Here is a 20,132-nt window from a genome sequence, read left to right as displayed (position 1 = left end):
CGGCGAGACACATCGCCGTTTACGCTACAAAAGATATGTGCTCAAATGCGTCCCAGACCACCTCGGCAAGGGGTTTGAGTAACCGGTTCACAAACCGTTTTGGTGGTCGTTTACACTTGTATTTAGCGCAGTCCACTTGTGATCCGATCGCAAAAAAAAAACCGTATTTTAAAACCGAGTGTAAACGGGGTCTGATGTTCATATCAGAACAGAAAGAAGATACTATTCAAAAAGACATAAACCAAACGTTTTGTCATGTAGCAAAAGAAAACACAATGCTCATCACCCATTAGCTCCAACAGTAACCTAAGGCTACAACCGCAACACATTTCGCACAATATGGTTAACGCAACAAAACAAAAAAAATTAACGGGCGGGAGAACAGGGCTAACTGTCAAAACATGAAATAAACACAAAACAATACTTTACTGATATTCATTTATGTTAATTGCACCAGACTGAATTGGGCTTTCCAAGGCATTTCTTACAGGACTTTAAATAAATATGAACAATGTGCAAACACAAGGAAGACATCTATGGGAACAATTTTGAAGTGAATGCCGTTTCCGAAGCTATATTTCTCTGATTGCTTTTGCAAATAATTAATAGCCAGCCATTAACATAGAAAGGCGTGTTTTAAGACATCTGAGGAGACAGTTATGACTACTTTGGTTTGGGTTTTTTTTTTAAGAATAAAGGGTAGTCAGGAGTAAATGCTATAAATTTACAAAATATACATCAATTATTCATTGTTACATCTAGTATGATTGGCTGAAGTAATTCATGGTCTGTGTGTGTATGTGAATATTGTTATATTTTTTCTGGGTTTAATTCAAAGTGCTAGATTTGACAAGATGATGGGGGGGGGGGGATCGAGAAAGAATGTTCAACTTGTGGCTTCATTCCTTGTGGCCTTTATGTCATGGCCCAATTGGGGCCCAAAAGTGCCTCGGTTCTTTTTCTATCGTTCTTATTTACCAGGAGCTTTTCAAGTATCAGTCTCAGTTTTGTGTCCCACGATCATAACAAATCATTTCTATCTCATGTGACTTTGTCAGTGACTTGAACAAGGTTGAAGGCATGTGTTCTCTGTCTCTCTAACACAGTCTAATTTGGACCGGTGCAGTCCGGGTATTATTCCAGATGAAGTTTTTAGCTGCGGGGCTCCAAGCCCTCGAGGTGATCGGGGATGGGCAGACCCGTGAGGACCGTCAAACACTTGTTCCAGACATTGAACACAGGACACACAGGCTGGACAAAAGACACATGGAAAGTGTGGAGATGCTGGGAGGCCACGGCGTCGTAGAATGTCAGATACCCGGCGTCGTAGTCCAGCAGGACGCCCACGCGCCGCAGGTGCGGAGAGGGCTCGATGGCCAGCTCCTTGCTGTTGTGGCGCACCACCCACGAGTTGTTGCAGCGGCAAAGCACCCAGGAGGCAGAGTTTTTACCAATCCACTCGTGCTTTGGGGCCGACTTATAGGCAATGCCCACAGCATACCTTTGGGGTAGGAGAAGATTCTCTTGTCTACAAAACATTCACAACTCAAAAAACTTCATGTTTAAAGCTGAAATCCGTATTTACTCCCCCCCCCTTTTCCTCCCCAGTTATACCCAGCCGCTACTTTTCACCTGACAGCGAGGAGTTTCGCCAGGGGGATGTAGCACATGGGAGGATCACGTTATTCCCCCCAGTTTCCCCCTCCCCCCTGAACAGGCGCCCTGACCGACCAGAGGAGGTGCTAGTGCGGCGACCAGGACACATACCCACATCCGGCTTCCCACCCGCAGACTTGGCCAATTGTTTATAGGGATGCCCAACCAAGCCGGAGGTAACACGGGGATTCGAATCAGCGATCCCCATGTTGGTAGCGCAACGGAATAGACCGTTGTGCTACCCAGATGCCTGGTAATTGTATTACTAAGTACTCATAATGATACTCAGTATAAGCAAGTATCCAATGTAAGTACTTGTAGCTGGTCTGAAATAAAGTGGTCTCGGTGCATCCCTACTTCCTATTGATAACAATGATCGATGTGGATACTGATACTGCAGTTTTACCCTTCGTCTCTACACAGGCTGATAAAACTCACCATGTGCTCCCGCCGATCAGGGCCTCCCAGTAGTGGCGGCCGCTGTCGATGTAGACGTTGCCCACCACCCCGTAGCTGCTCTGGCTGGAGAAGCGATCCTGGCTGTGGCCCTTCTTCGACGTGGTCTCGTCCCGCTCCACCGTCAGGTTGTCGTGCGAGATCTTCAGCTTCCTGTGGGCCGACTTGGGGTCCAGTTTGAAAGGTTGGCCTGGTGGGTGTGAAAGGTAAAATGGAAAGCTTTGGTTTTTCCACACAAGACAGAATGACTTGCTAATGAAGATATAAAGGACAGCTATGGGGTTATTAAGGTTATTATCATGGTTTTTTGAATAGGGTCCATTTCACAAATGAATGCTTTTCTGATTTATGGAATGATTTTTTCTGGAACATAAAATACAAATTACCTATCTCCTCAGGTAAGAGGTCTGACAATCACATTTTTCATTCATTTACATAGATGTCACTACACAAAAGAAGGTCTTTCCAAAATGCGGTGCGAGCTGGTCATGTTCCCCATTTCAGTGTGTAAAATATTCTGCCGTTGACCCATTTTTATTAAGATAAATTTAGTTATTTTGAGAAAACGGCTCATTAAAAAGGACAGGAACAAACAACTCCATTATGTAAACTCTGAGATTCTATTTTGTACAGTCAGTCTAATAAAATCCTGCCGTCCATCCATGTCTCTAGTGTTGGTGGTCCTGCACCATAGAGTCTTGGGAGGCACGTCCCTTCAGTATGAGTTGATCAGGTAGGTTAAATGCTCTCCTCTTTTCTTTAGAAAATGGGTGACAAAAGCTGAACACGTCACACGCCCTAACATTACCACGCAGGAAGTAGAGTCGATGTTAAATCTGCATCTGAAGCTCTGAAATGGCCTGATGCTATGATACGGATTTGATTCTCTTCAGTCACGTAAACCAGTGAGGTCTTTAAAACCTTCTGCTGCAAGACTCTTACTTGTTCCTAGGATTTAGGGAGAAGTTGGCGAAGCCCGTTTTACTTATCATGCTCTTAGTTGTTCAGATAGTCTACCGGCAGTCCTGAGACCTCGGCGACTTATTTTGAAGCCAGCTCAAAATGTTGCTTCTATTCTGTTGCCTACCAACACAGGGCTCGCTGGTTCGAATCCCCGTGTTACCTCCGGCATGGTCGGGCGTCCCTACAAACACAATTGGCCGTGTCTGAGGGCGGTACGCTGGATGTGGGTATGTGTCCTGGTCGCTACACTAGCGCCTACTCTGGTCAGTCGGGGCGCCTGGTTGTAGGGGAGGGGGAACTGGGGGGAACAGTGTGATCCTCCCACGCGCTACTTCCCCCTGGTGAAACTCCTCACTGTCAGGTGAAAAGAAGCGGCTGGCTACTCCACATGTATCGGGGGAGGCAGGTGGTAGTCTGCAGCCCTCCCCGGATCGGCAGAGAGGGTGGAGCAGCAACCGGGATGGCTCGGAAGAGTGGGGTAATTGGCCAAGTACAATTGGGGAGAAAAGGGGGGGGGGGTAGGTATTTACTGTCGGTCTACAGTGGGTTTGCCACAACTTTGTATGTGTGTTTAACTTTGAATATTATACTTTTCTTGGCACTCTGCTTCTGGTGGTCATATTGTGTGCATTGAAGTCCCTCGCGTACGAAATGTGCCGTGCCGATTCAGTTTGGTTCGGCACGACCATTATGTGCTCATTTTCCACGGCCAAGCAAGAGCACTTACTGTTGGTCTTGAGGGTCCCTGGCTCACTGCTTCGGCTCCCCGCCTGGTTAATGGCCTTGACGACGAAGATGTACTTGGTGCCACTCTGCAGCCCGTGCACCGTGTAGTGGTTCTGCTTGATGTTCGGCACGATCATCCAGCTGTCCAGTGAGTTGCACAGACCTGGAAAGGGAGGGGCGATGCAGGGATGGAGAGGAAGGGATGAGAGAGAGCGATAGGAACAGTGAGTTGGCAAATGGGTGAATGCAGGGGTGTAGCACAAAATTCTGGGCCCTATACATAAGCAGTCTCTGTGGGCCTCTTTAGCTAGTTAGCTAGCCGCCTTTCTTTTAAAAGCTCCTAGCTCACCTTTCTTTTGGAAGAAATTATTCAACAGTTGTTTTCCCACATTTTGCCTTCTCTCCCTTACCTTTTTTTCTTTTCTGTTCTGGAACCCAGATTTTGCTTTCTTTGGGAGAGACATGACAGTCTATCAGCAGTCACTCGCAACAGGACTAGATGAGCTGCATTGAGAGATGCTCATGAAGGGCAGACTAAACCATTTTGCACATTTTTTAAGAGGTGAGAGGGGCCTCAGAGAGTCTCCACTATTTTCGTTAAGTCCCTCAACCAATGTATTGAGCCAACTTTAACTGAAGTTATGACACTAATTAGTTAGACATAAAAATTTGCAAACCAAAACAAACTTTTAATTCCAGGCTTCCCGATCCCCCCCCCCCCTTCTAGGCTCTGGTAGGTCCTTTCCCATTTTCCACCCACTATGACGCCGCTGGGTGGATGGGTGAGTGATGCGGCTGAAGGCTGTGTGCTGTTCTACAAATGGGAATATACATTTAAAAAGCCTAAGGAGAACAGCTTCTGTGAATATTCTCATCGCTGTTCTCTCACACTTAAACACACAGTGTTAAACTAGTCCCGGTTAAATTACCTAATGCTTAATTATTATTTGTATAACGGACATTTTGACACGGAAAACATTATCTAAACAGACCAAAAGGGAGCTATAAATATTGTTTCACATTTTCCTGGAATGGTAAAAGGGTTGGAGTGTACTGTATGATTGGTTGTTTCTGAGCCTGTGGCGCTGGCGAACAGGAGGCAGCCGCATGGGATGTGTGGGTGTAAAAGAGCACAAAAGCAAGTCATTCACACCTCGTTGGCTTCTTGGCTCTGCCAGGCTCCTTCTGCTGTGGGGGGGGGGTCAGTGTGTATGTATTGCAATGTGTGGCACTCAAGTACTGCTGAGGGCGCTCCATTTCACCATCTCCCATTGAAGCTATGCAGAATGCACTTTGTGTGTGTGTTTTGTTGTTGTTTTTTTTGTTCCAATGTGTGGCACTCAATTACTGCTGTGCCATTTGGCATCCCAGGGCTGAGGGCGCTCCATTTCACCATCTCCCATTGAAGCTATGCAAAATGCACTGTGTGTGTGTGTGTATTCCCATGTGTGGCACTCAAGTACTACTGTGCCACTTGGCATCCCGGGGCTGAGGGCACTCCATTTCACCATCTTCCATGAATACACTGCGTGTGTGTCAGTCACAGCCCTGTCATGGTTGCCTTTGCCAGGAATTTTGGATTTTTCCGCTTTATCCCTCTTCAGTGAAAACACAAACCTCACCCGTGGAAGTGTTTCAAAACTGAGCGTTTCCTGTTCTCTCTGACATTGCTTTATTGTCACATAGTCAATGATATGAAGTAATGACGTTGAATTACTTTGTTACACATCCGATTGTTTCAATTTTTTGGCAGCTTTTACTTCACTATATTTTATAAAGGAAATAACTCAACTCTGATGCAATTCCCTAAACGTCTTTGTTGAGGAACAGGAATAGGAGTGTGCTTCAAAAATTGGTAGTTTTGAGGGAAAGACATCACGTGATTAAGCCAGTCAGTCAACCCGTTAAAACAGACAGTAGTCTAAGCAAGTGTTTGGGGAAATTAAGGGATATTCCTGGCTTAATCGCTACCTACTGCAACCCTGCTGAATAAGCTGGGCATTACTACAGGTATGGGCCTGAATTGCTTGGGTTAGGGTTAGGTCTGACAAGAGAGATCCTGCGTTTCATCAGGACAGTAAGCCTCAAAGTGGGCCAAAACTACTAGTTCTGTTGTAAATTAGTCAAAAATGATTGCCTTAAAATATGTTTGTCACTATTTCCACAAAAACAGACAAAAAAGCTAAAGAATTGTAATGTAGTGTACCATTATGTCCATCTGAAGATTGTAAATGGCTCCTGCTGTGCAATATTGACCTCGGTGCATGTTGGAATGCTTGTCATTCAGCAATGGAAGACATGGGACGAACTGTTATAGAGAGCTCTTGACTTCCGCTATGGGTATAGTCACCAGATAGGGGCGCTGTTTAATATGGTCAAAGTTAATTTTCACCCATTTAAAATCTGATCACACAAATGTGTTTCCCATCCCTTTAAACCCCTCGGCGTACTCTCAATTTAGTATTTACAACTTCCAGTTCTAGGAAATACAGTAATATTTTTAAAAACTGCAATTCCCTTGAACCACATCATGCAGCTTGATACAAATCAGCACCATAGTTGTAGTTTTTTCAGTTTGCAAACTAGCATCGTAAATAGGACTTTAAAAACATAGCTACAGAATATATCAAATATTTACTACAGCGGAAACATAAATTACACTGCATTTATGAGGTTTATTTGGGGGAAAAACACACACAAATGATTTATTCAGAATATTTTAGTAATTATTGTCGTGTTTTGGGGTTGTGTTCAATGTTGCATTCCAACAGTTGTCTCGCAAGACCTGAAGTAGTCTTTGTAATAACTACCAAGCACACAATGCGAGTGTTAAGAGGTCGTGGTCATTTCACGTATTTCTGAGAGATCATGTTGATTAATGTGCACACAGAGTCACACTCTGTACTTCTATAAAAACCAGCCAGGTTAATGTAGAATGTTTTTGTGTGTGTGTGCCTACAGCTACCCTCCATGTTGAAAGTTAATGTTGAAGGGGTGCCTAGAGCGTTGAGCAGTGACGAAGAGGTCGTCCCCAACAAGCGTCCATATGTGGCGAGTTGGGAGTGAGAACATATGGAACCGGGCGAACTGAGCCTCGCTGGTGACGTCATGGCCGTTGGAGGCGATGCGGGGTATTTGGACACACCTGCTCTCCGCAGTGGTTAATGGGAAGGACTGGCCTATCACCTGCACGCAAAACCCGGCTATTGGTACGCAGATGAAAGAGAACCTGTATGTACGTATATCTCTCCGCTTCTCATCTCACATACTACTGGGCTCGTCAGCCCAACAGTTTTTATGCATAGTTATGATTGTATGGTCAAGGACCTCCCGCAATTGAGTGCTAACTCCTCTGCTATTTTTTTTATGTTATTTATTTATTTGTTTGTGTTGCCTGAGTCTGAGCACCAGAGAAGGGGAGATATGCTTGGGTGGAATGTGCACTCTTCTAGTTTAATTTGGATTTGATGAAAGATTATATATATATATATATACATATATATATATGTTGCATGCACACCACAAGAGGGCAATAATATCATTTGGCCAAATTGTCCATTTGAAAGTCCACCTGTACATATTCGTAGTAAAAACAATGTAAAATGTTCATATTTTGGTGCTGTATCATACCATTTCGACCAGGAACTGGTAAAACACGGCGGTAGCTCCACTGAGTTCTTTGCACAGGAGACAAAGCTGCAGGCAGTTATTTACATTCAATTAATGGTGTCTGTTTTTTAAAAAAGGATAAAAAAAAGCCAATGTATACCATATTCTGAGCTTCTGCAACTCCGTTCCTCTGTTTCAGAAACAAACTCCGGAGTTACCCCTCTGCAGAGATGACAGGTGTGTACATCTTCAGAAGTGTTGAATATAACCACAGCTATTTTAGTTTAGGCTCGTCATTTCTGGCTTTGGGCACAGACATGAAGGAACATCTCACAAACTTTGTTAACAACCACTCCTGTAGCAGCAGTGTGATCTTTCTAGTACGGTATCTTTTCTTCCACTCACATATGGATTTTGGGTACCCTCTCAAACTAGTTTGTCTAGCCGAGTCAGATTCCCCGTGGCTGACCTCCGCCACCCAAACTCGGAGAACTTTGATATCTTTGGCTCTCTATCACACGGCTTCCTGCTGCTGTGTTGTTTGTCTGGTGTGCACAGGGTGCTGTTGTAACTCCCTACACCGTCTTCTGCGAGTTATTTAAAGATGGTCGGTGACCCGTGAGACCTGACAGCCAATTATGTCACGGGCCACAAAACCAGCGTTGCGTTAATGGTATTCATCCCCTCGTGATGCTAATTGGAAAACTTTTTCAGTATAACAGTCAATGATGGTTACAACCATGAGGAGACATGATAATCCAGAAAAATAATTTTATTTCACTTGGATTACTTTTAACAAAAATTGGTCGAAATGGAAATGGCATCCGAGTAGCGTAGCGGTCTATTGCGTTGCCTACCAACACGGGGATCGCCGGTTCGAATCCCCGTGTTACCTCCGGGTTGATCGGGCATCCCTACAGACACAATTGGCCGTATCTGCGGGTTTGTGTCCTGGTCGTGGCGCCTGTTCAGGGGGCGAAGGGAGAACTGGGGGAAATAGCGTGATCCTCCCACGCGCTACAGCCGCCTGGTTACTCCACATGTATCGGAAGAGGCATGTGGTAGTCTGCAGCCCTCCCTGGATCGGCAGAGGGGGGTAATTGAAGTACAATTGGGGGAGAAAAAGGGGGAAACAACATGGGTCGTTGAATGACTATAACTGTGGCTTGGATTGAAAATGCTTGCTCACCATTGGAGACATGGTCTGTTACAGTCCTCTCACAGACAAGCAGCACCGGCATGTCTGTCCATAGACTGCTACCAGGTGTTATTTCGGTGCAGCCACGGGGTAAACACAAAGGGAAGTAAACCGTTGCACAAATCACCTCCATGCAGCGATGCTAGTTTTATTCTGCAGCTCCAGAGAGTCGGCATCGAACATGTTTCCCCGACAACATTTGCCGTTGAAAGTTTTTGGCCGGGAAGTTGCTGTTGTCAAAAGACGAGTCTCATCATAACCCTCATTTGAACCGGGCATGAAAAACAACACTGGACAAGAAAATGGCTGCCGCAGAGGACCGCTCTCTTGCGTGGTGTTTCACAAGAATATTTCAGGCTTGTGACACAGACGCCGTCGGCAAGACCTCTGACACAGTTACTGGATGTGAAAACAGGGGAGGAGGAAAAAGTGACGAGGATGGAAAAAAAAAGCAGGGAGGGAACAGAATAACGTGTCACATTATGTTAACAGCCACCCACGCTACACATGCCCCGAACCATTAGGGAAGAAAATAGAATAGGCTAGACCTCGTAAAGCTGGGATGGAAGGAATTACGGAAGAAAACAGGGTCCGGGGTATGAGCATCTAGCGAAGGACCTCAGGACAAAAACTAAAATCAACAAGGAACGGAGGAAAAGAATGAAGGATGGGATGAAAGTGAAAGTTCGAAGTCTTGGAAAAAATGAGGGAAACGGTTCCACTGAAAAGGAGCAGGAGAGCGTATCGTCAGATGTTCTGATCAAGTGAGCTACTGGGATGTTCAGTTTGCAGACAGATGGCATGTTTGTCATCTGCGCGGAGCCACTTTGTCTTGCCCATGTGTCAGCCATGACAGGTGCAGCTGCTGCAGAGGTGCCATTTTAGAGGACTAAGGCGCCATATGAAACATTGGCATTGTTGCAAATCTGGACCTGTTTGGCCTGTTGGCTGTAAAATTGGGGGTCATAGCAATAACATAACAGGGATGTAATGGTAAACCACTACTGCAGACTTATAACTGAGTGAACTCCAGTTGCCAGCTTGATGGTCCTCAATAGGACAAATATGAGTTGTGTTCCTACTCTAGGCCCTAGGTGATGGACTTGTTTTATGTGTTTATTTACCTCCTATTCAGATGACCATGTTATGCTGCAATGCTTTGTTTTTAGTCATTACTTTTTATCACCACAAATTGCTTGTTTAAGTAAACAGCAAGTCTGTCCCTGTCTTGATAGCAGTAATTATCCGTTAGTATCCTCCGTGGAGTTGTGGGGCTGTTGGTTGTTTATCAGGCTGGCCGGTGTGTGCTTGTGTTTGAGGTGTGAGTGTGCTTTCTGCAAACAGCTGCATCACAACACAACAGCGTGATAGAAACACTACTTACTGGCGATGTTCGCCTGCCCGGTGAATATGGCGTACTGGAGCTCGTAGGACACCACGGAGAATTCGTCATCAGACGTCCAGTGGACGGTGATGGTGTCATAGGAGGCCGTGCACAGCTCCTCCCTGATGCCGGGGGCACTCGGAGCTGAGGACAGAAGACAATAAGAAGATAATAAAATGGATGAAACAGCCGAGACATATCGAAGACAATCTCGATTGGATTATATTAGCGCTGACTGTCTACCGGGACAAGCATTGATAAAAAAAAAAATTGGATTTTCGAGCATCTGGGTAGCATGGCGATCTATACCGTTCGGGGGGGGTAGTCTGCTGTCCTCCCCGGATTGGCAGAAGGGGTGGAGCAGCGACTGAGGCGGCTCGGAAGAGTGGGGTAGTTGGCCAGATACAATTGGGGGGGGTACAAATACAGAAAAAGATAATACTATGTATAATTTCTGTATATTATGGTGATAATCTGCATCTTGCACCCGTTCGGTGGAACTTTGGAAGTTTTATGGCTTCATTTCGCAGAATATTAAAGGACTCCCTTAAAGGAGCGGTAAGTTCATCATCAGGCGCATCGGGGGAACGGACGTGTTGAAATATTAATATGAGCAGCAGCTGAAAGGAACACAGGCATTACCCAAACTCGTTTGGTCCTGAAATATTTAAATAATCCTTCTCGTTTTAATTTTTGCCGTCATGCAGCTTGAGTAAAGATCACATCTCAGCTGGCAACTTCGTGTCACTTTTGTGTTTTGTTTTGCAGTAAAAGAAAAATGTCTTCCTTTCCAAAACTCCTCTAGACAAATCTATCAAGAAATGGCTCACAGAATCCCAATGAAGCCAGTGAGTATGACATAAGACCACTGTTCAAATGGACACTTTCCTCTGTCTTGCACTCTGTCTTTCCCCCCCGCTCTGTGGTATGAGTGGCTGCACATCAGGGATCTGATTCGTAGTGATTCATGTGGTGAACAGGCCCTGCAGCGAGGCTCTCTCACATCACAGAGAATAAGCGAGAGCCGGCCGCTTGCACGGGCTTTCAGACCCACTCAACACCACGCCTTGTTTGTTTCCCCGGCACACTCACATTACCACAGCGGCATTTGGAGGGTCCCATGCACATTATTTTGTTAACACGCCTACAACAATGATGGGCAAAACTGGGGGGGGGGGGGGGGGGGTTGAGCTGTGAACGGGATGGCTCGGAAGAGTGGGGTAATTGGCCAAGTACAATTGAGGAGAAAAATCAAAAAATAGGAAATGTGAAGTATGAAAATTACACTTGCAAATACAGCAATCCATGTCAGCCCACTCAGCTGTCCCTCCATCAAAACATAATGATCTCCATATGTCTAAAACTGAATTTTCCATTTCTTCCTACCTCCCTAAGTTAACAGACAGGTCTGTACCCAGCACCCAGCTTCACATGCACTCTTCTCACATTGGGAGCCTCTATGATCAAGACTAAGACTCGTTTTGGGTTTCCAAACCAACTGTTCTGCTGGCCTTCATCACCTGGGAGGTCTTGATGACAATATGAAACGCCTGTGGTAGAATAAGGGTTACCTGTGAGGTAGTCCAGGTTCTCCAGCATTTTCTTCTCTCTGCTGAAGTCCAGAGCGAAAGTGTCAAACGTGTCCGTCACGTTTATCTCAGGTATCAGCACCTGGGTGGATGCGGTAGCCATGGAAACCCTGCGGGACGTTAGCATAGCATTCAGCAGCGATTAAGATTGGGATTCAAATAGTGGTGAAAAACATCCCATTCATGTTTTATTTCATTTCAAAGGAATTCTACCACCGTTTTCACAGTGAGTGGTTGACTACCGAACAAATTGATGGATTAAATCCCTCCTCACTCCTCATTTCTAAAGTACCAAATTTCAACCTGACAGTTTTCTTGTAACTACACGATGAAAGCCACTTTATTTGACATTGTATTCTTACAATGAATGTGTTCTCTGCATTTAACCCATCCTCTTGTATAGGAGCGGTGGGCAGCTGCAGCACCCAGGGACCAACTCCAATTCTTTCCATTGCCTTGCTCAGGGGCACAGACAACAGTATTAACCCTAACATGCATGTCTTTTTGATGGTGGGGGGAAACTGGAGCACCCAGAGGAAGCCCACACAGAAAGGACCTAGGACAGCCTGGGGTTTAAACCCAGGACCTACTTGTAGTGAGGCACCAGTGCTAACCACTGGGCCACCACGCCGCCCAATGCATGTGCACTTCTTGTCGCCAGACAAAGTTGTTAGGTAGGTACTAGCTCCCTAGGTTGCAAACATTCAACAGTCAGGCCAACATTGTTGTGTGTGTGCACCCGCTGACCTCTCCGTGATGTTCTTGGCGGTCTGCAGGAAGCGAGCGTGGTCCGTCTCTTTCAGCGTCTGATCAGCTTGAGTGATGATGGCCGAGGACCTCTCGATGCACTGCTTACAATTTGAGATCTGCTGTGCCAGCTTCCTCAGCCTCTGGGTCTGGAGGGGATAGAGAAGTGATGAGAGACAGTTAAGGAGAAAAATGGAAAGAGTGAGGTTGATAGACTGTAATCAAAATATTGTCCCCAAGATTAAAGATTATTTTCAGAAATCTGCTCAAGCCATTTTTTTCCCCATTGGACCACTCTAGCTTGGTCTTACAGTGTCTGTATGGTGGATCTTATGAGGACTGACATAACTCATTTCACGGTAACTTCTGTGTTTTTCAGTGAAAGGATGAGGACTGGGGCTACATAATTAACTCTGCAAGAATGAGCATTTTAGTAAAAATGTTAGTCACTGACTTCTTCATCCCACCTTCTCCAGAGTCTGGTAGGTACATGTCATGCTGCATGGGGAGGATTTAAGGGAGCGACAGAGGGAACACGACATGTTGCATCATACCCAAATAGCTCCTTGGTGAGAAACATCTCAAGATTACTGGCTCAGAGGAACAATGATGGGACTGACAGAGGCCCAGACAAAGGGAACAAGAGAAAAGGGATTTTCTGTCGCCGGGACTGGTGGAGTGTTATATCGGTGAAGTGTTTGGGTTAAATCCAGGCTAGGCTTTTCACATTCTTCTCCTCTTCCCCTTCATTCCGTCTCTCCCCATTTACGGAGATTTAAAGAGACAGATTGAGGTCAGTGTCTGAATTGAGGGTTTAAAGGGACATTTTATAAGCAGTTTTGACCCGAATAAAAGCCAAAAACACTGCAATCAAATACTGTTCGGAGCAGATTGCAAAATCATCATGGCGGGCTTCCTGCAGGACTACACAGCGCGCACAATGACGGCTTGTGAAACGCTGCGCTGTGTAGTGCTTAATCATTGAGAAAAAAAACACTTTCTCCCATTTTTCTTTTCATTTTTAGTTTTGGAGAGTTACTGGGTTGCCCGTAAGGAGGACGTCCAACCCGTCAGAACTGGAAGACTGGAACTTGGACGGTACCTCCTAGATTAGTTACAAGTCCCCAAACCAGAAAGTCTCAACATCATCATAAATAAGTGTCAAAGGCACCCCTCAATCCGGATCTACATCTCATTCATTTTGTTTGCGTCACCCTTCTGTTGTCTCATGGGTCAAAAAGGCCCATAACAGTGTTTAACAGCAGAGAAAAGACTCTCCCTAGGGTGACCCCAACATTAGAAAAAGTGAACCAAATTTCCATGAAAGCTGTACGCCACTAGGCTACTAAGATTGTCTTAGAGGTAATTTTTGACCCCATCAAAACGAGGGGTGTCCACGGATTAAATGCAAGTCTTCCTGCAACGTGAAGAGGGAAAACCCAGAGTGTCACACAGTTTGTTTCGTCGTGCACAATACATTTGGGGTTTAAAATGAAATTAAGTTGCTTTAATTTAGAGGTTTAATGAAGGCGGGTCAACACGAGGGCTAGGTCTCGACCCGGAAGAAGCTATTGAAATGTATGGGGAACTAACCCCAGGATAGATTGGAATCTCAGGAGGGATATTTGAAAAAGCAACACTGCCGGCCAGCTAAAGCCAGAGTGCATTCCCCTTGCCGTATGCTCTGGGATGGAGTGATTCAGGACAGCTGAACTAATTCCCCCGTCTCTCCATTATGTGTTAAAGCTTCTGTTTTTCAGACATTTTCAGAGATCACCATCTGCTCGCAAAGTGCGGGAGGAGGTATCTGAAAGCTGGCTGTGAAGGGATTAGACATCCGACCAATTTTGTGCATGATTCTTCAGTTGTGACTAAGTAAGACTCGATTTTAGGGAGATTCACATTCATACATTTTTACACAGGATGCATATTAAAATGAAATATTAAGAGTAGCATGTTAGTCAAAACATACCGAAGCCCTTTTTCAGACCAATCCAAACCAACCGGCATGCAACTCTATGTATGGGAATGATTGTGACATATCAAACGCAATATTTAATACTTAATAAAAATAAAATGTGACCCGACCCCGGAGAAGTGTCTGATGATGAGATAAATAATTTTAAGAAATTATGGATAATAATAATAATAATGTGTTATAATAAAATAAAAATAAATAAAGCATTAAATGACACTAAACAAATAAAATATGAACATATTTTAGCTTATATTTATATTGTATAATAACTAATATATAATTATATAATAGTATAAATAATGCATTGTATATTAGCATAGAATTAACAGATCGCGGGGCTAAAAATGTTTGATTATTCTGAGGGATATGACACTATGGATATATTTTAGATATGACACATTATATGCATGATCATATTGGCTGGGTTTGTTCTCCGATGTGAGAAAATAACGCATTTTGAATATGTAGTGAGAAGGATTTAAAATAGCAGCTACAAAAGCAACTCTGTCAACAGAGATTAGGACGGGGGCGGCAGAAGGTATATGATGATGCCGGGGACGTGGGTTTCGGCATTACGTGATGGAAGAACCAATTAAGAGGAAGCTCCATGGCAGCCGTTAGAAGCAGGCTTCAACTTCAACTTTGCAATCCAGACTCGCAACCGCTTGGAAGCATTTCAAAGGATTCGAATTTATTGGGCTTTGCCGAGCCGAAAGGCAGGAAAAACGAGGAGAATTTAAAGCTCAGCAGAAGCATAAATAAAGAAAAACAAAGGATAAAAACTTGGAGTCCATCATTGTGCCCCATGTGTTCTCCTTACCTTCCCCTCTTTGATCTTGCTGCCAATGATCTGTCTCCTCTGCTGAATGATGTCAATCAGGAGGTCACACTCCTCCATCAGCTTGCCCTCCTGGTGGGATGCGTTCACCTGAGAAAGGGAAGGTGAGGAGAGACCTGAATGATGGACTGATGGATAGCCGTATCAAGTCGATATGAAAAAAAAAAGGCAGAAAGTCGTCATCAGCCCTCCTGTCTGAACACATTCACATTTTTTGAGCCATTTTACTTCCTAGAAATGACTTTTTAAAACATGCAAGACAGGAGCTTATTTGTTCTAAATGAACAAATGCTGAGCCCAGCTCTATGCATACGGTGGGTGAAGATACCTTCTGTCCAAACTGTAAAGATTTATTAACTTCCAACTGTATATGTTCTATATTTGACTTTTTTATGAAGCTCAGAATCTGGCAAAACGTGGCCCGTCTCCAGCCTCGTGTCACGCTTCCTGAGTAAAAACTCGTGCAAGTACAGAGGTTCTAGTACATCTTAGAAAGTGAACAGAAACAAAGGTTTGCCGGAAGGACACCATGATACAGAGTTTGTATCTAACAGCTACTTGCATAAAGCTTGCCGTACATTGAATGAACAAAGTTCTCGAGATGAAAGATGAAGTTCAACCGTGCTCCTCGAGAAGATTTGAGGTCACTTTGTAGTTGACGCATGTACCACTCGAACTATAAGCTACAAGAGTGCTGAAGTTCAATCTAAACGACCCAGCTCGCAGTGTGTCATCTCAGAATTCCTGCTTATAGCTAGCTAGATAGATAGATAGAGCAAGCGAGAGTGGGATGGATGGATGGATGACTAGAGAGAGAGGGAGGGATGGATGGATGATAGATAGATAGATAGATATTAGTCCTTTTGGAAATTCATGGTGTTCCATACAATTGCCCAACAACAAACAACAACACAACACCACTACATCATCACAGACCTACACAACATATCAACAATGGGCTCCACATGTTCTAAGCTGCAGCATCCTCACACAGAGGTTCAGTTGTGTTTGTTCCACGGTTTGTTAAGCAATGCACACTACTGGTAGGCACACATAATCTGCGGTTCGGAGGAACGGCACCTTATACCTGATGGTAGCGACGCTAAACAGGATGTGATGCATCTCTAATAATCACCTGCCCTTTCCCCACCACAGGTCACCATCATGCAGTTCTGCTGTTGTCCAGCAATCCTACTGGACATACTGACTATCATATGCAGTTTGTTTTTATTATTCACTGACAGTGGAAAAAAATACCAGAACCAAAAGTTCAAATGCTGTCCTCAAAAGAGTGATTGAAGAGGACCATTATGTCTTCGTCCACTCTGGACTGTCTCAGTTTAGGCATTAAATATAGCCGCTGCAGACCTTTCTTATAGACAACATCTGTATTCGAACTGCATGACACCGTAGCATCTGTTATTGTTCCTAAGTATTTGTAGTTCACTGTATCGGCCCTGTGATGGTCTGGCAGCCTGTCCGGGGTGTCCCCCCGCCTGCCGCCCAATGACTGCTGGGATAGGCTCCAGCATTCCCGTCACCCTGAGAGCAGGACAACCGGTCTGGATAACGGATGGATGGATGTATCGGTCCATCAGAAAGGACTGATGATGTCCCTGGCTACTCCTAGGTGCAGTCATCTCTCCATCATAACACGGGGTCTGATAGTATTAAAGGCCAACGACAAATCTACAAAAAGAACAGGAGCATATTTTTTGGGCTGATCAAGATGACAATAAATATTATGCAGCGTATGCAAAAGAGCATCCGCCATACTCCTCCCGTTCCTATATATGCAGGTTGTGAGGGGTCTAGTTCATGCTGCACTTCCTTAAGGACATGGTTTAAAACAAGTCTCTCGAGGCTCTGCATTACAGCTGATGTTAAAGCACAGACGGTTTTGTCCTTTTTGGTGCCGTCACCATGACTGAAGTTTTCCATGCCCTGGGTTTATGGCGTCGTATCAAGTGACATGTCCCCTGCACGCCTTCAGAACCCTGCCTCTGATCTTGTCTGCAGGCTGCAACCTGCAGGGGAGCTAGGAGGAGTTTGGCTCCTCTTCATAAGACATGAGCTTCCCTCAAAACAGGATTTGTGACGTTTGGGGGGGGGGGGGTCTCTAAAACATTGACAATAAGCTATTTTTGCCATGCATTTCTATTTTTCGGTATCTTCGTCATCATGGATCATGCGTAAAATTAGGATACTCATGCATGAGGGTGATTCATCACTCCTTCACCGACCGGCATGTGTCCTATTCTTGCCATCACCATCGAAGCGGGTTGGTACAATAACTCACTTTAACTCAAAAGATCTGAAGAAGAAAAAAAAAGACAGAAATAAATTTCTGAGGCCCACCCAGTCTGCACCGAGTCGCCATTACTCATTTCTCTGTTTTGTAGTCAGCAAACAGATCTGTCAGAAGCAAAACAAGGAAACTTGGCAAACTTTGGATTTGCCATCTCAGCCAGTCGACTCCGAAGAGCAAGCAGAGCTACAGGCCTCCGTGGTCACTTCTGTTTTAAGGTAAGGGCTAGTCCCAATTAACTATTGGTCACCGTTAGCACTGTATTGTATGTGATGGGTGGTGATGAGGACTGGATGCCTTATAGGCAGCCTGGCCTATTTCTGCTGGTATTTACCATGCTCATGCTCATGCATGTGTGTGTTGTTACCAGCTGGTTTGTTAATACATGACCATGGCATTTTTAATTTTTAATCTTTCCTCTTTTCCTCCCCAAATGTATCCAGCCAATTATCCCACTCTGCCGAGCCGTTCCGGTCGCTGCTCCACCCTCTCTGCCGATCCGGGGAGGGCTAATCCTAACCCATGTGGTAGTCCGCATGCCTCCTCTGATACATGCGGAGTTGCCAGCCGCTTCTTTTCACCTGACAGTGAGGAGTTTCGCCAGAGGGATGTAGCGCGTGGGAGGATCACGTCACCACCCCCCCCCCCCGAACAGGCACCCCGGCCGAGCAGAGGAGGCGCTAGTGCAGCGACCAGGACACATACCCACATCCGGCTTCCCACCTGCAGACACGGACAATCATGCATTTGTATTTTGCTCTTTGACCTATCCGTGTCTTATTTGTACCGATAAACTACAGAATACAGTACATCCCTCTGCAGGGGGCACTGTGTCCTGCTTTAGCTGGCCTTACTGTGGCATACTGTGATGTTTGGGTTTGATACCCGTGTGGAGGTTTGATGTGGTCATTATAGGTATCAGATGTGCTGATGTAAAGAAAGTAGGCCTACATATATTTCTTTGCACCAAGAGTCACGTTCAGTCCTCTCTTTGAGGCATGCACAACCCCCCCCCCCCAACTAAAAAAAAAAGTGACCTCCCCCCAAAGCCGTGGTATAGTTAGCACACTGCTTGTCAGGACCATCTGCTTTCCTAGGATTGGTGTTTTTAGAGGTCCAACAAACCTCCCCAGCTGTTATGACCAAGGGCTGGCCACAGTTAAGTTGCTGCCAGAAATCTGATGACAGGTCTTTTCTTCTCGTTCCCTATCACTGTATATACATACCCCCTGCCATGCCTGCCTTAAACCATTACCCCTCATCGTCCCCTCAATCTTCACTTTTGTATTTCTGCTTGCAATCACTGCCTTATTTCCTTTTGTATGGCTCTCATTTGGGGACACATCCCCCTGTTCAAAAGCCCACCTGTTCCTTTTCAGTGCTACTTTGAGTTCCATATTTACCCATGGCTTATCGTTTTGGAAACCCTTAATTGTCAGTCCACATAAAAGTCTACATAGTCCGTCAGTGCAGGGTTGAGTTCTTGCAAGTCCCGGCAAGTGTCAATAACGGTGTTCAGTCAAAACAACCTTTAGAGCACTGGACTGACTCCTCACTCCACCTCTTAACAGGTCTTAGTTCAGGCTTGCTGGATTTGAACTTGTGTAAAAGTGTGGAACCAGGGGGCGTCTGGGTAGCATGGCGGTCTATTCTGTTGCCTACCAACACGGGGATCGCCAGTTCGAATCCCCGTTTTGGATAGCCCCTGTAAGTGTCCTTAATGTTACCAGAGCACCAGTCAAGTGGTGCTCTCCTCTCGTAGGGCAATTAACGTATGTCCAGCCATTAACCCGGGGGGGAGGGGAGGGGGGGAGAGCCGGGTTAATGAAACATTATAACTGCTCACACACACACACACGTCAGCAAGTGTCGTTAATAACGATATGATAGGGACTCGTTCCCCTCTCCAGCGCGGAGCGCAGACTTCCTGTCATTTCTCAGTTTCCCCGTGAACAACACATCTGCGGGTGTTTTTTGCCGTTCGGTTGCCAACAGAAACAATTTGCCATCTGGGGTAGGGTTTTAAGTAAATGAACAGCGGTTAGCGGCAGAACCGAGCCGTTATACTGCCTCGACATCCATCTTTTCAGCACCGTTAATTGGCATCTTAGCTCACCGTAAAAGCTGGTGTGATCTGGGACGTGGAACTAAATCCAGCTGTCTGGCGAGAGGACGCATGCCGTCGCTCGCCGAGACGCCGGCCTGATGAAGATATTGGGTTGCAGGGTAAAAATGAGTCCGCGGCGTGCTTGCAGTCAGTCTTGTTCGGGGGTAGGTCAACATTACGTCCATTGTGCGTGGACGGGCCTCCCGGGAACTCTGCGCAGCCGGCTTCGTGGAAGGCTGAGCTACCCTGTGAATACGGCTGCATAACGGCAGACTGGACTAAACCCTTTCCCAAGACCCAGTGCATGTCAAGGTCCAGGTCAGGGGCTTCTGTGGGTCCCAATCCAGAAGGAGTCATGGAAAAAGGAAGCTGAATAGAAAGTTGTGTAGAGGGGCGCCTCCGTGGCCAAATGGTTAGTAAAAGGTTTGAAAGCCTTTAAAACTCAGCTCTTTCGGGGGGGCGTGCGGGTGGCGTGGCGGTCTATTCTGTTGCCTACCAACACGGGGATCGCTGGTTCGAATCCCCGTATTACCTCCGGCTTGGTCGGGCGTCCCTACAGACACAATTGGCCGT

The 20,132-nt window shown here is 45.5% G+C and overlaps 1 protein-coding gene across 1 annotated transcript in view; it reads right to left on the bottom strand.

The window, feature by feature from the left end:
• Nucleotides 1-244: 244 nt before the first annotated feature.
• The window catches only part of LOC130131512 (E3 ubiquitin-protein ligase Midline-1-like), a 66,854-nt gene continuing 46,966 nt past the window's right edge, over nt 245-20,132 (bottom strand). Inside the window, exons 4-10 of the mRNA XM_056301213.1 lie at nt 15,127-15,234; nt 12,329-12,477; nt 11,564-11,691; nt 9,993-10,136; nt 3,803-3,964; nt 2,095-2,302; nt 245-1,501 (exon numbers count right to left, since the gene is read on the bottom strand). Coding sequence (XP_056157188.1) covers nt 1,153-1,501; nt 2,095-2,302; nt 3,803-3,964; nt 9,993-10,136; nt 11,564-11,691; nt 12,329-12,477; nt 15,127-15,234 — 1,248 coding nt within the window. The 3' untranslated portion in view covers nt 245-1,152. The remainder of the gene's footprint in view (nt 1,502-2,094; nt 2,303-3,802; nt 3,965-9,992; nt 10,137-11,563; nt 11,692-12,328; nt 12,478-15,126; nt 15,235-20,132) is intronic.

This window comes from Lampris incognitus, chromosome 21, assembly GCF_029633865.1.
Source record: "Lampris incognitus isolate fLamInc1 chromosome 21, fLamInc1.hap2, whole genome shotgun sequence".
Classification (NCBI taxonomy): Eukaryota; Metazoa; Chordata; class Actinopteri; order Lampriformes; family Lampridae; genus Lampris; species Lampris incognitus.
The sequence above is the reverse complement of the archived record's forward strand: the minus strand, read 5'-3'. Positions and strand labels throughout refer to the sequence as shown.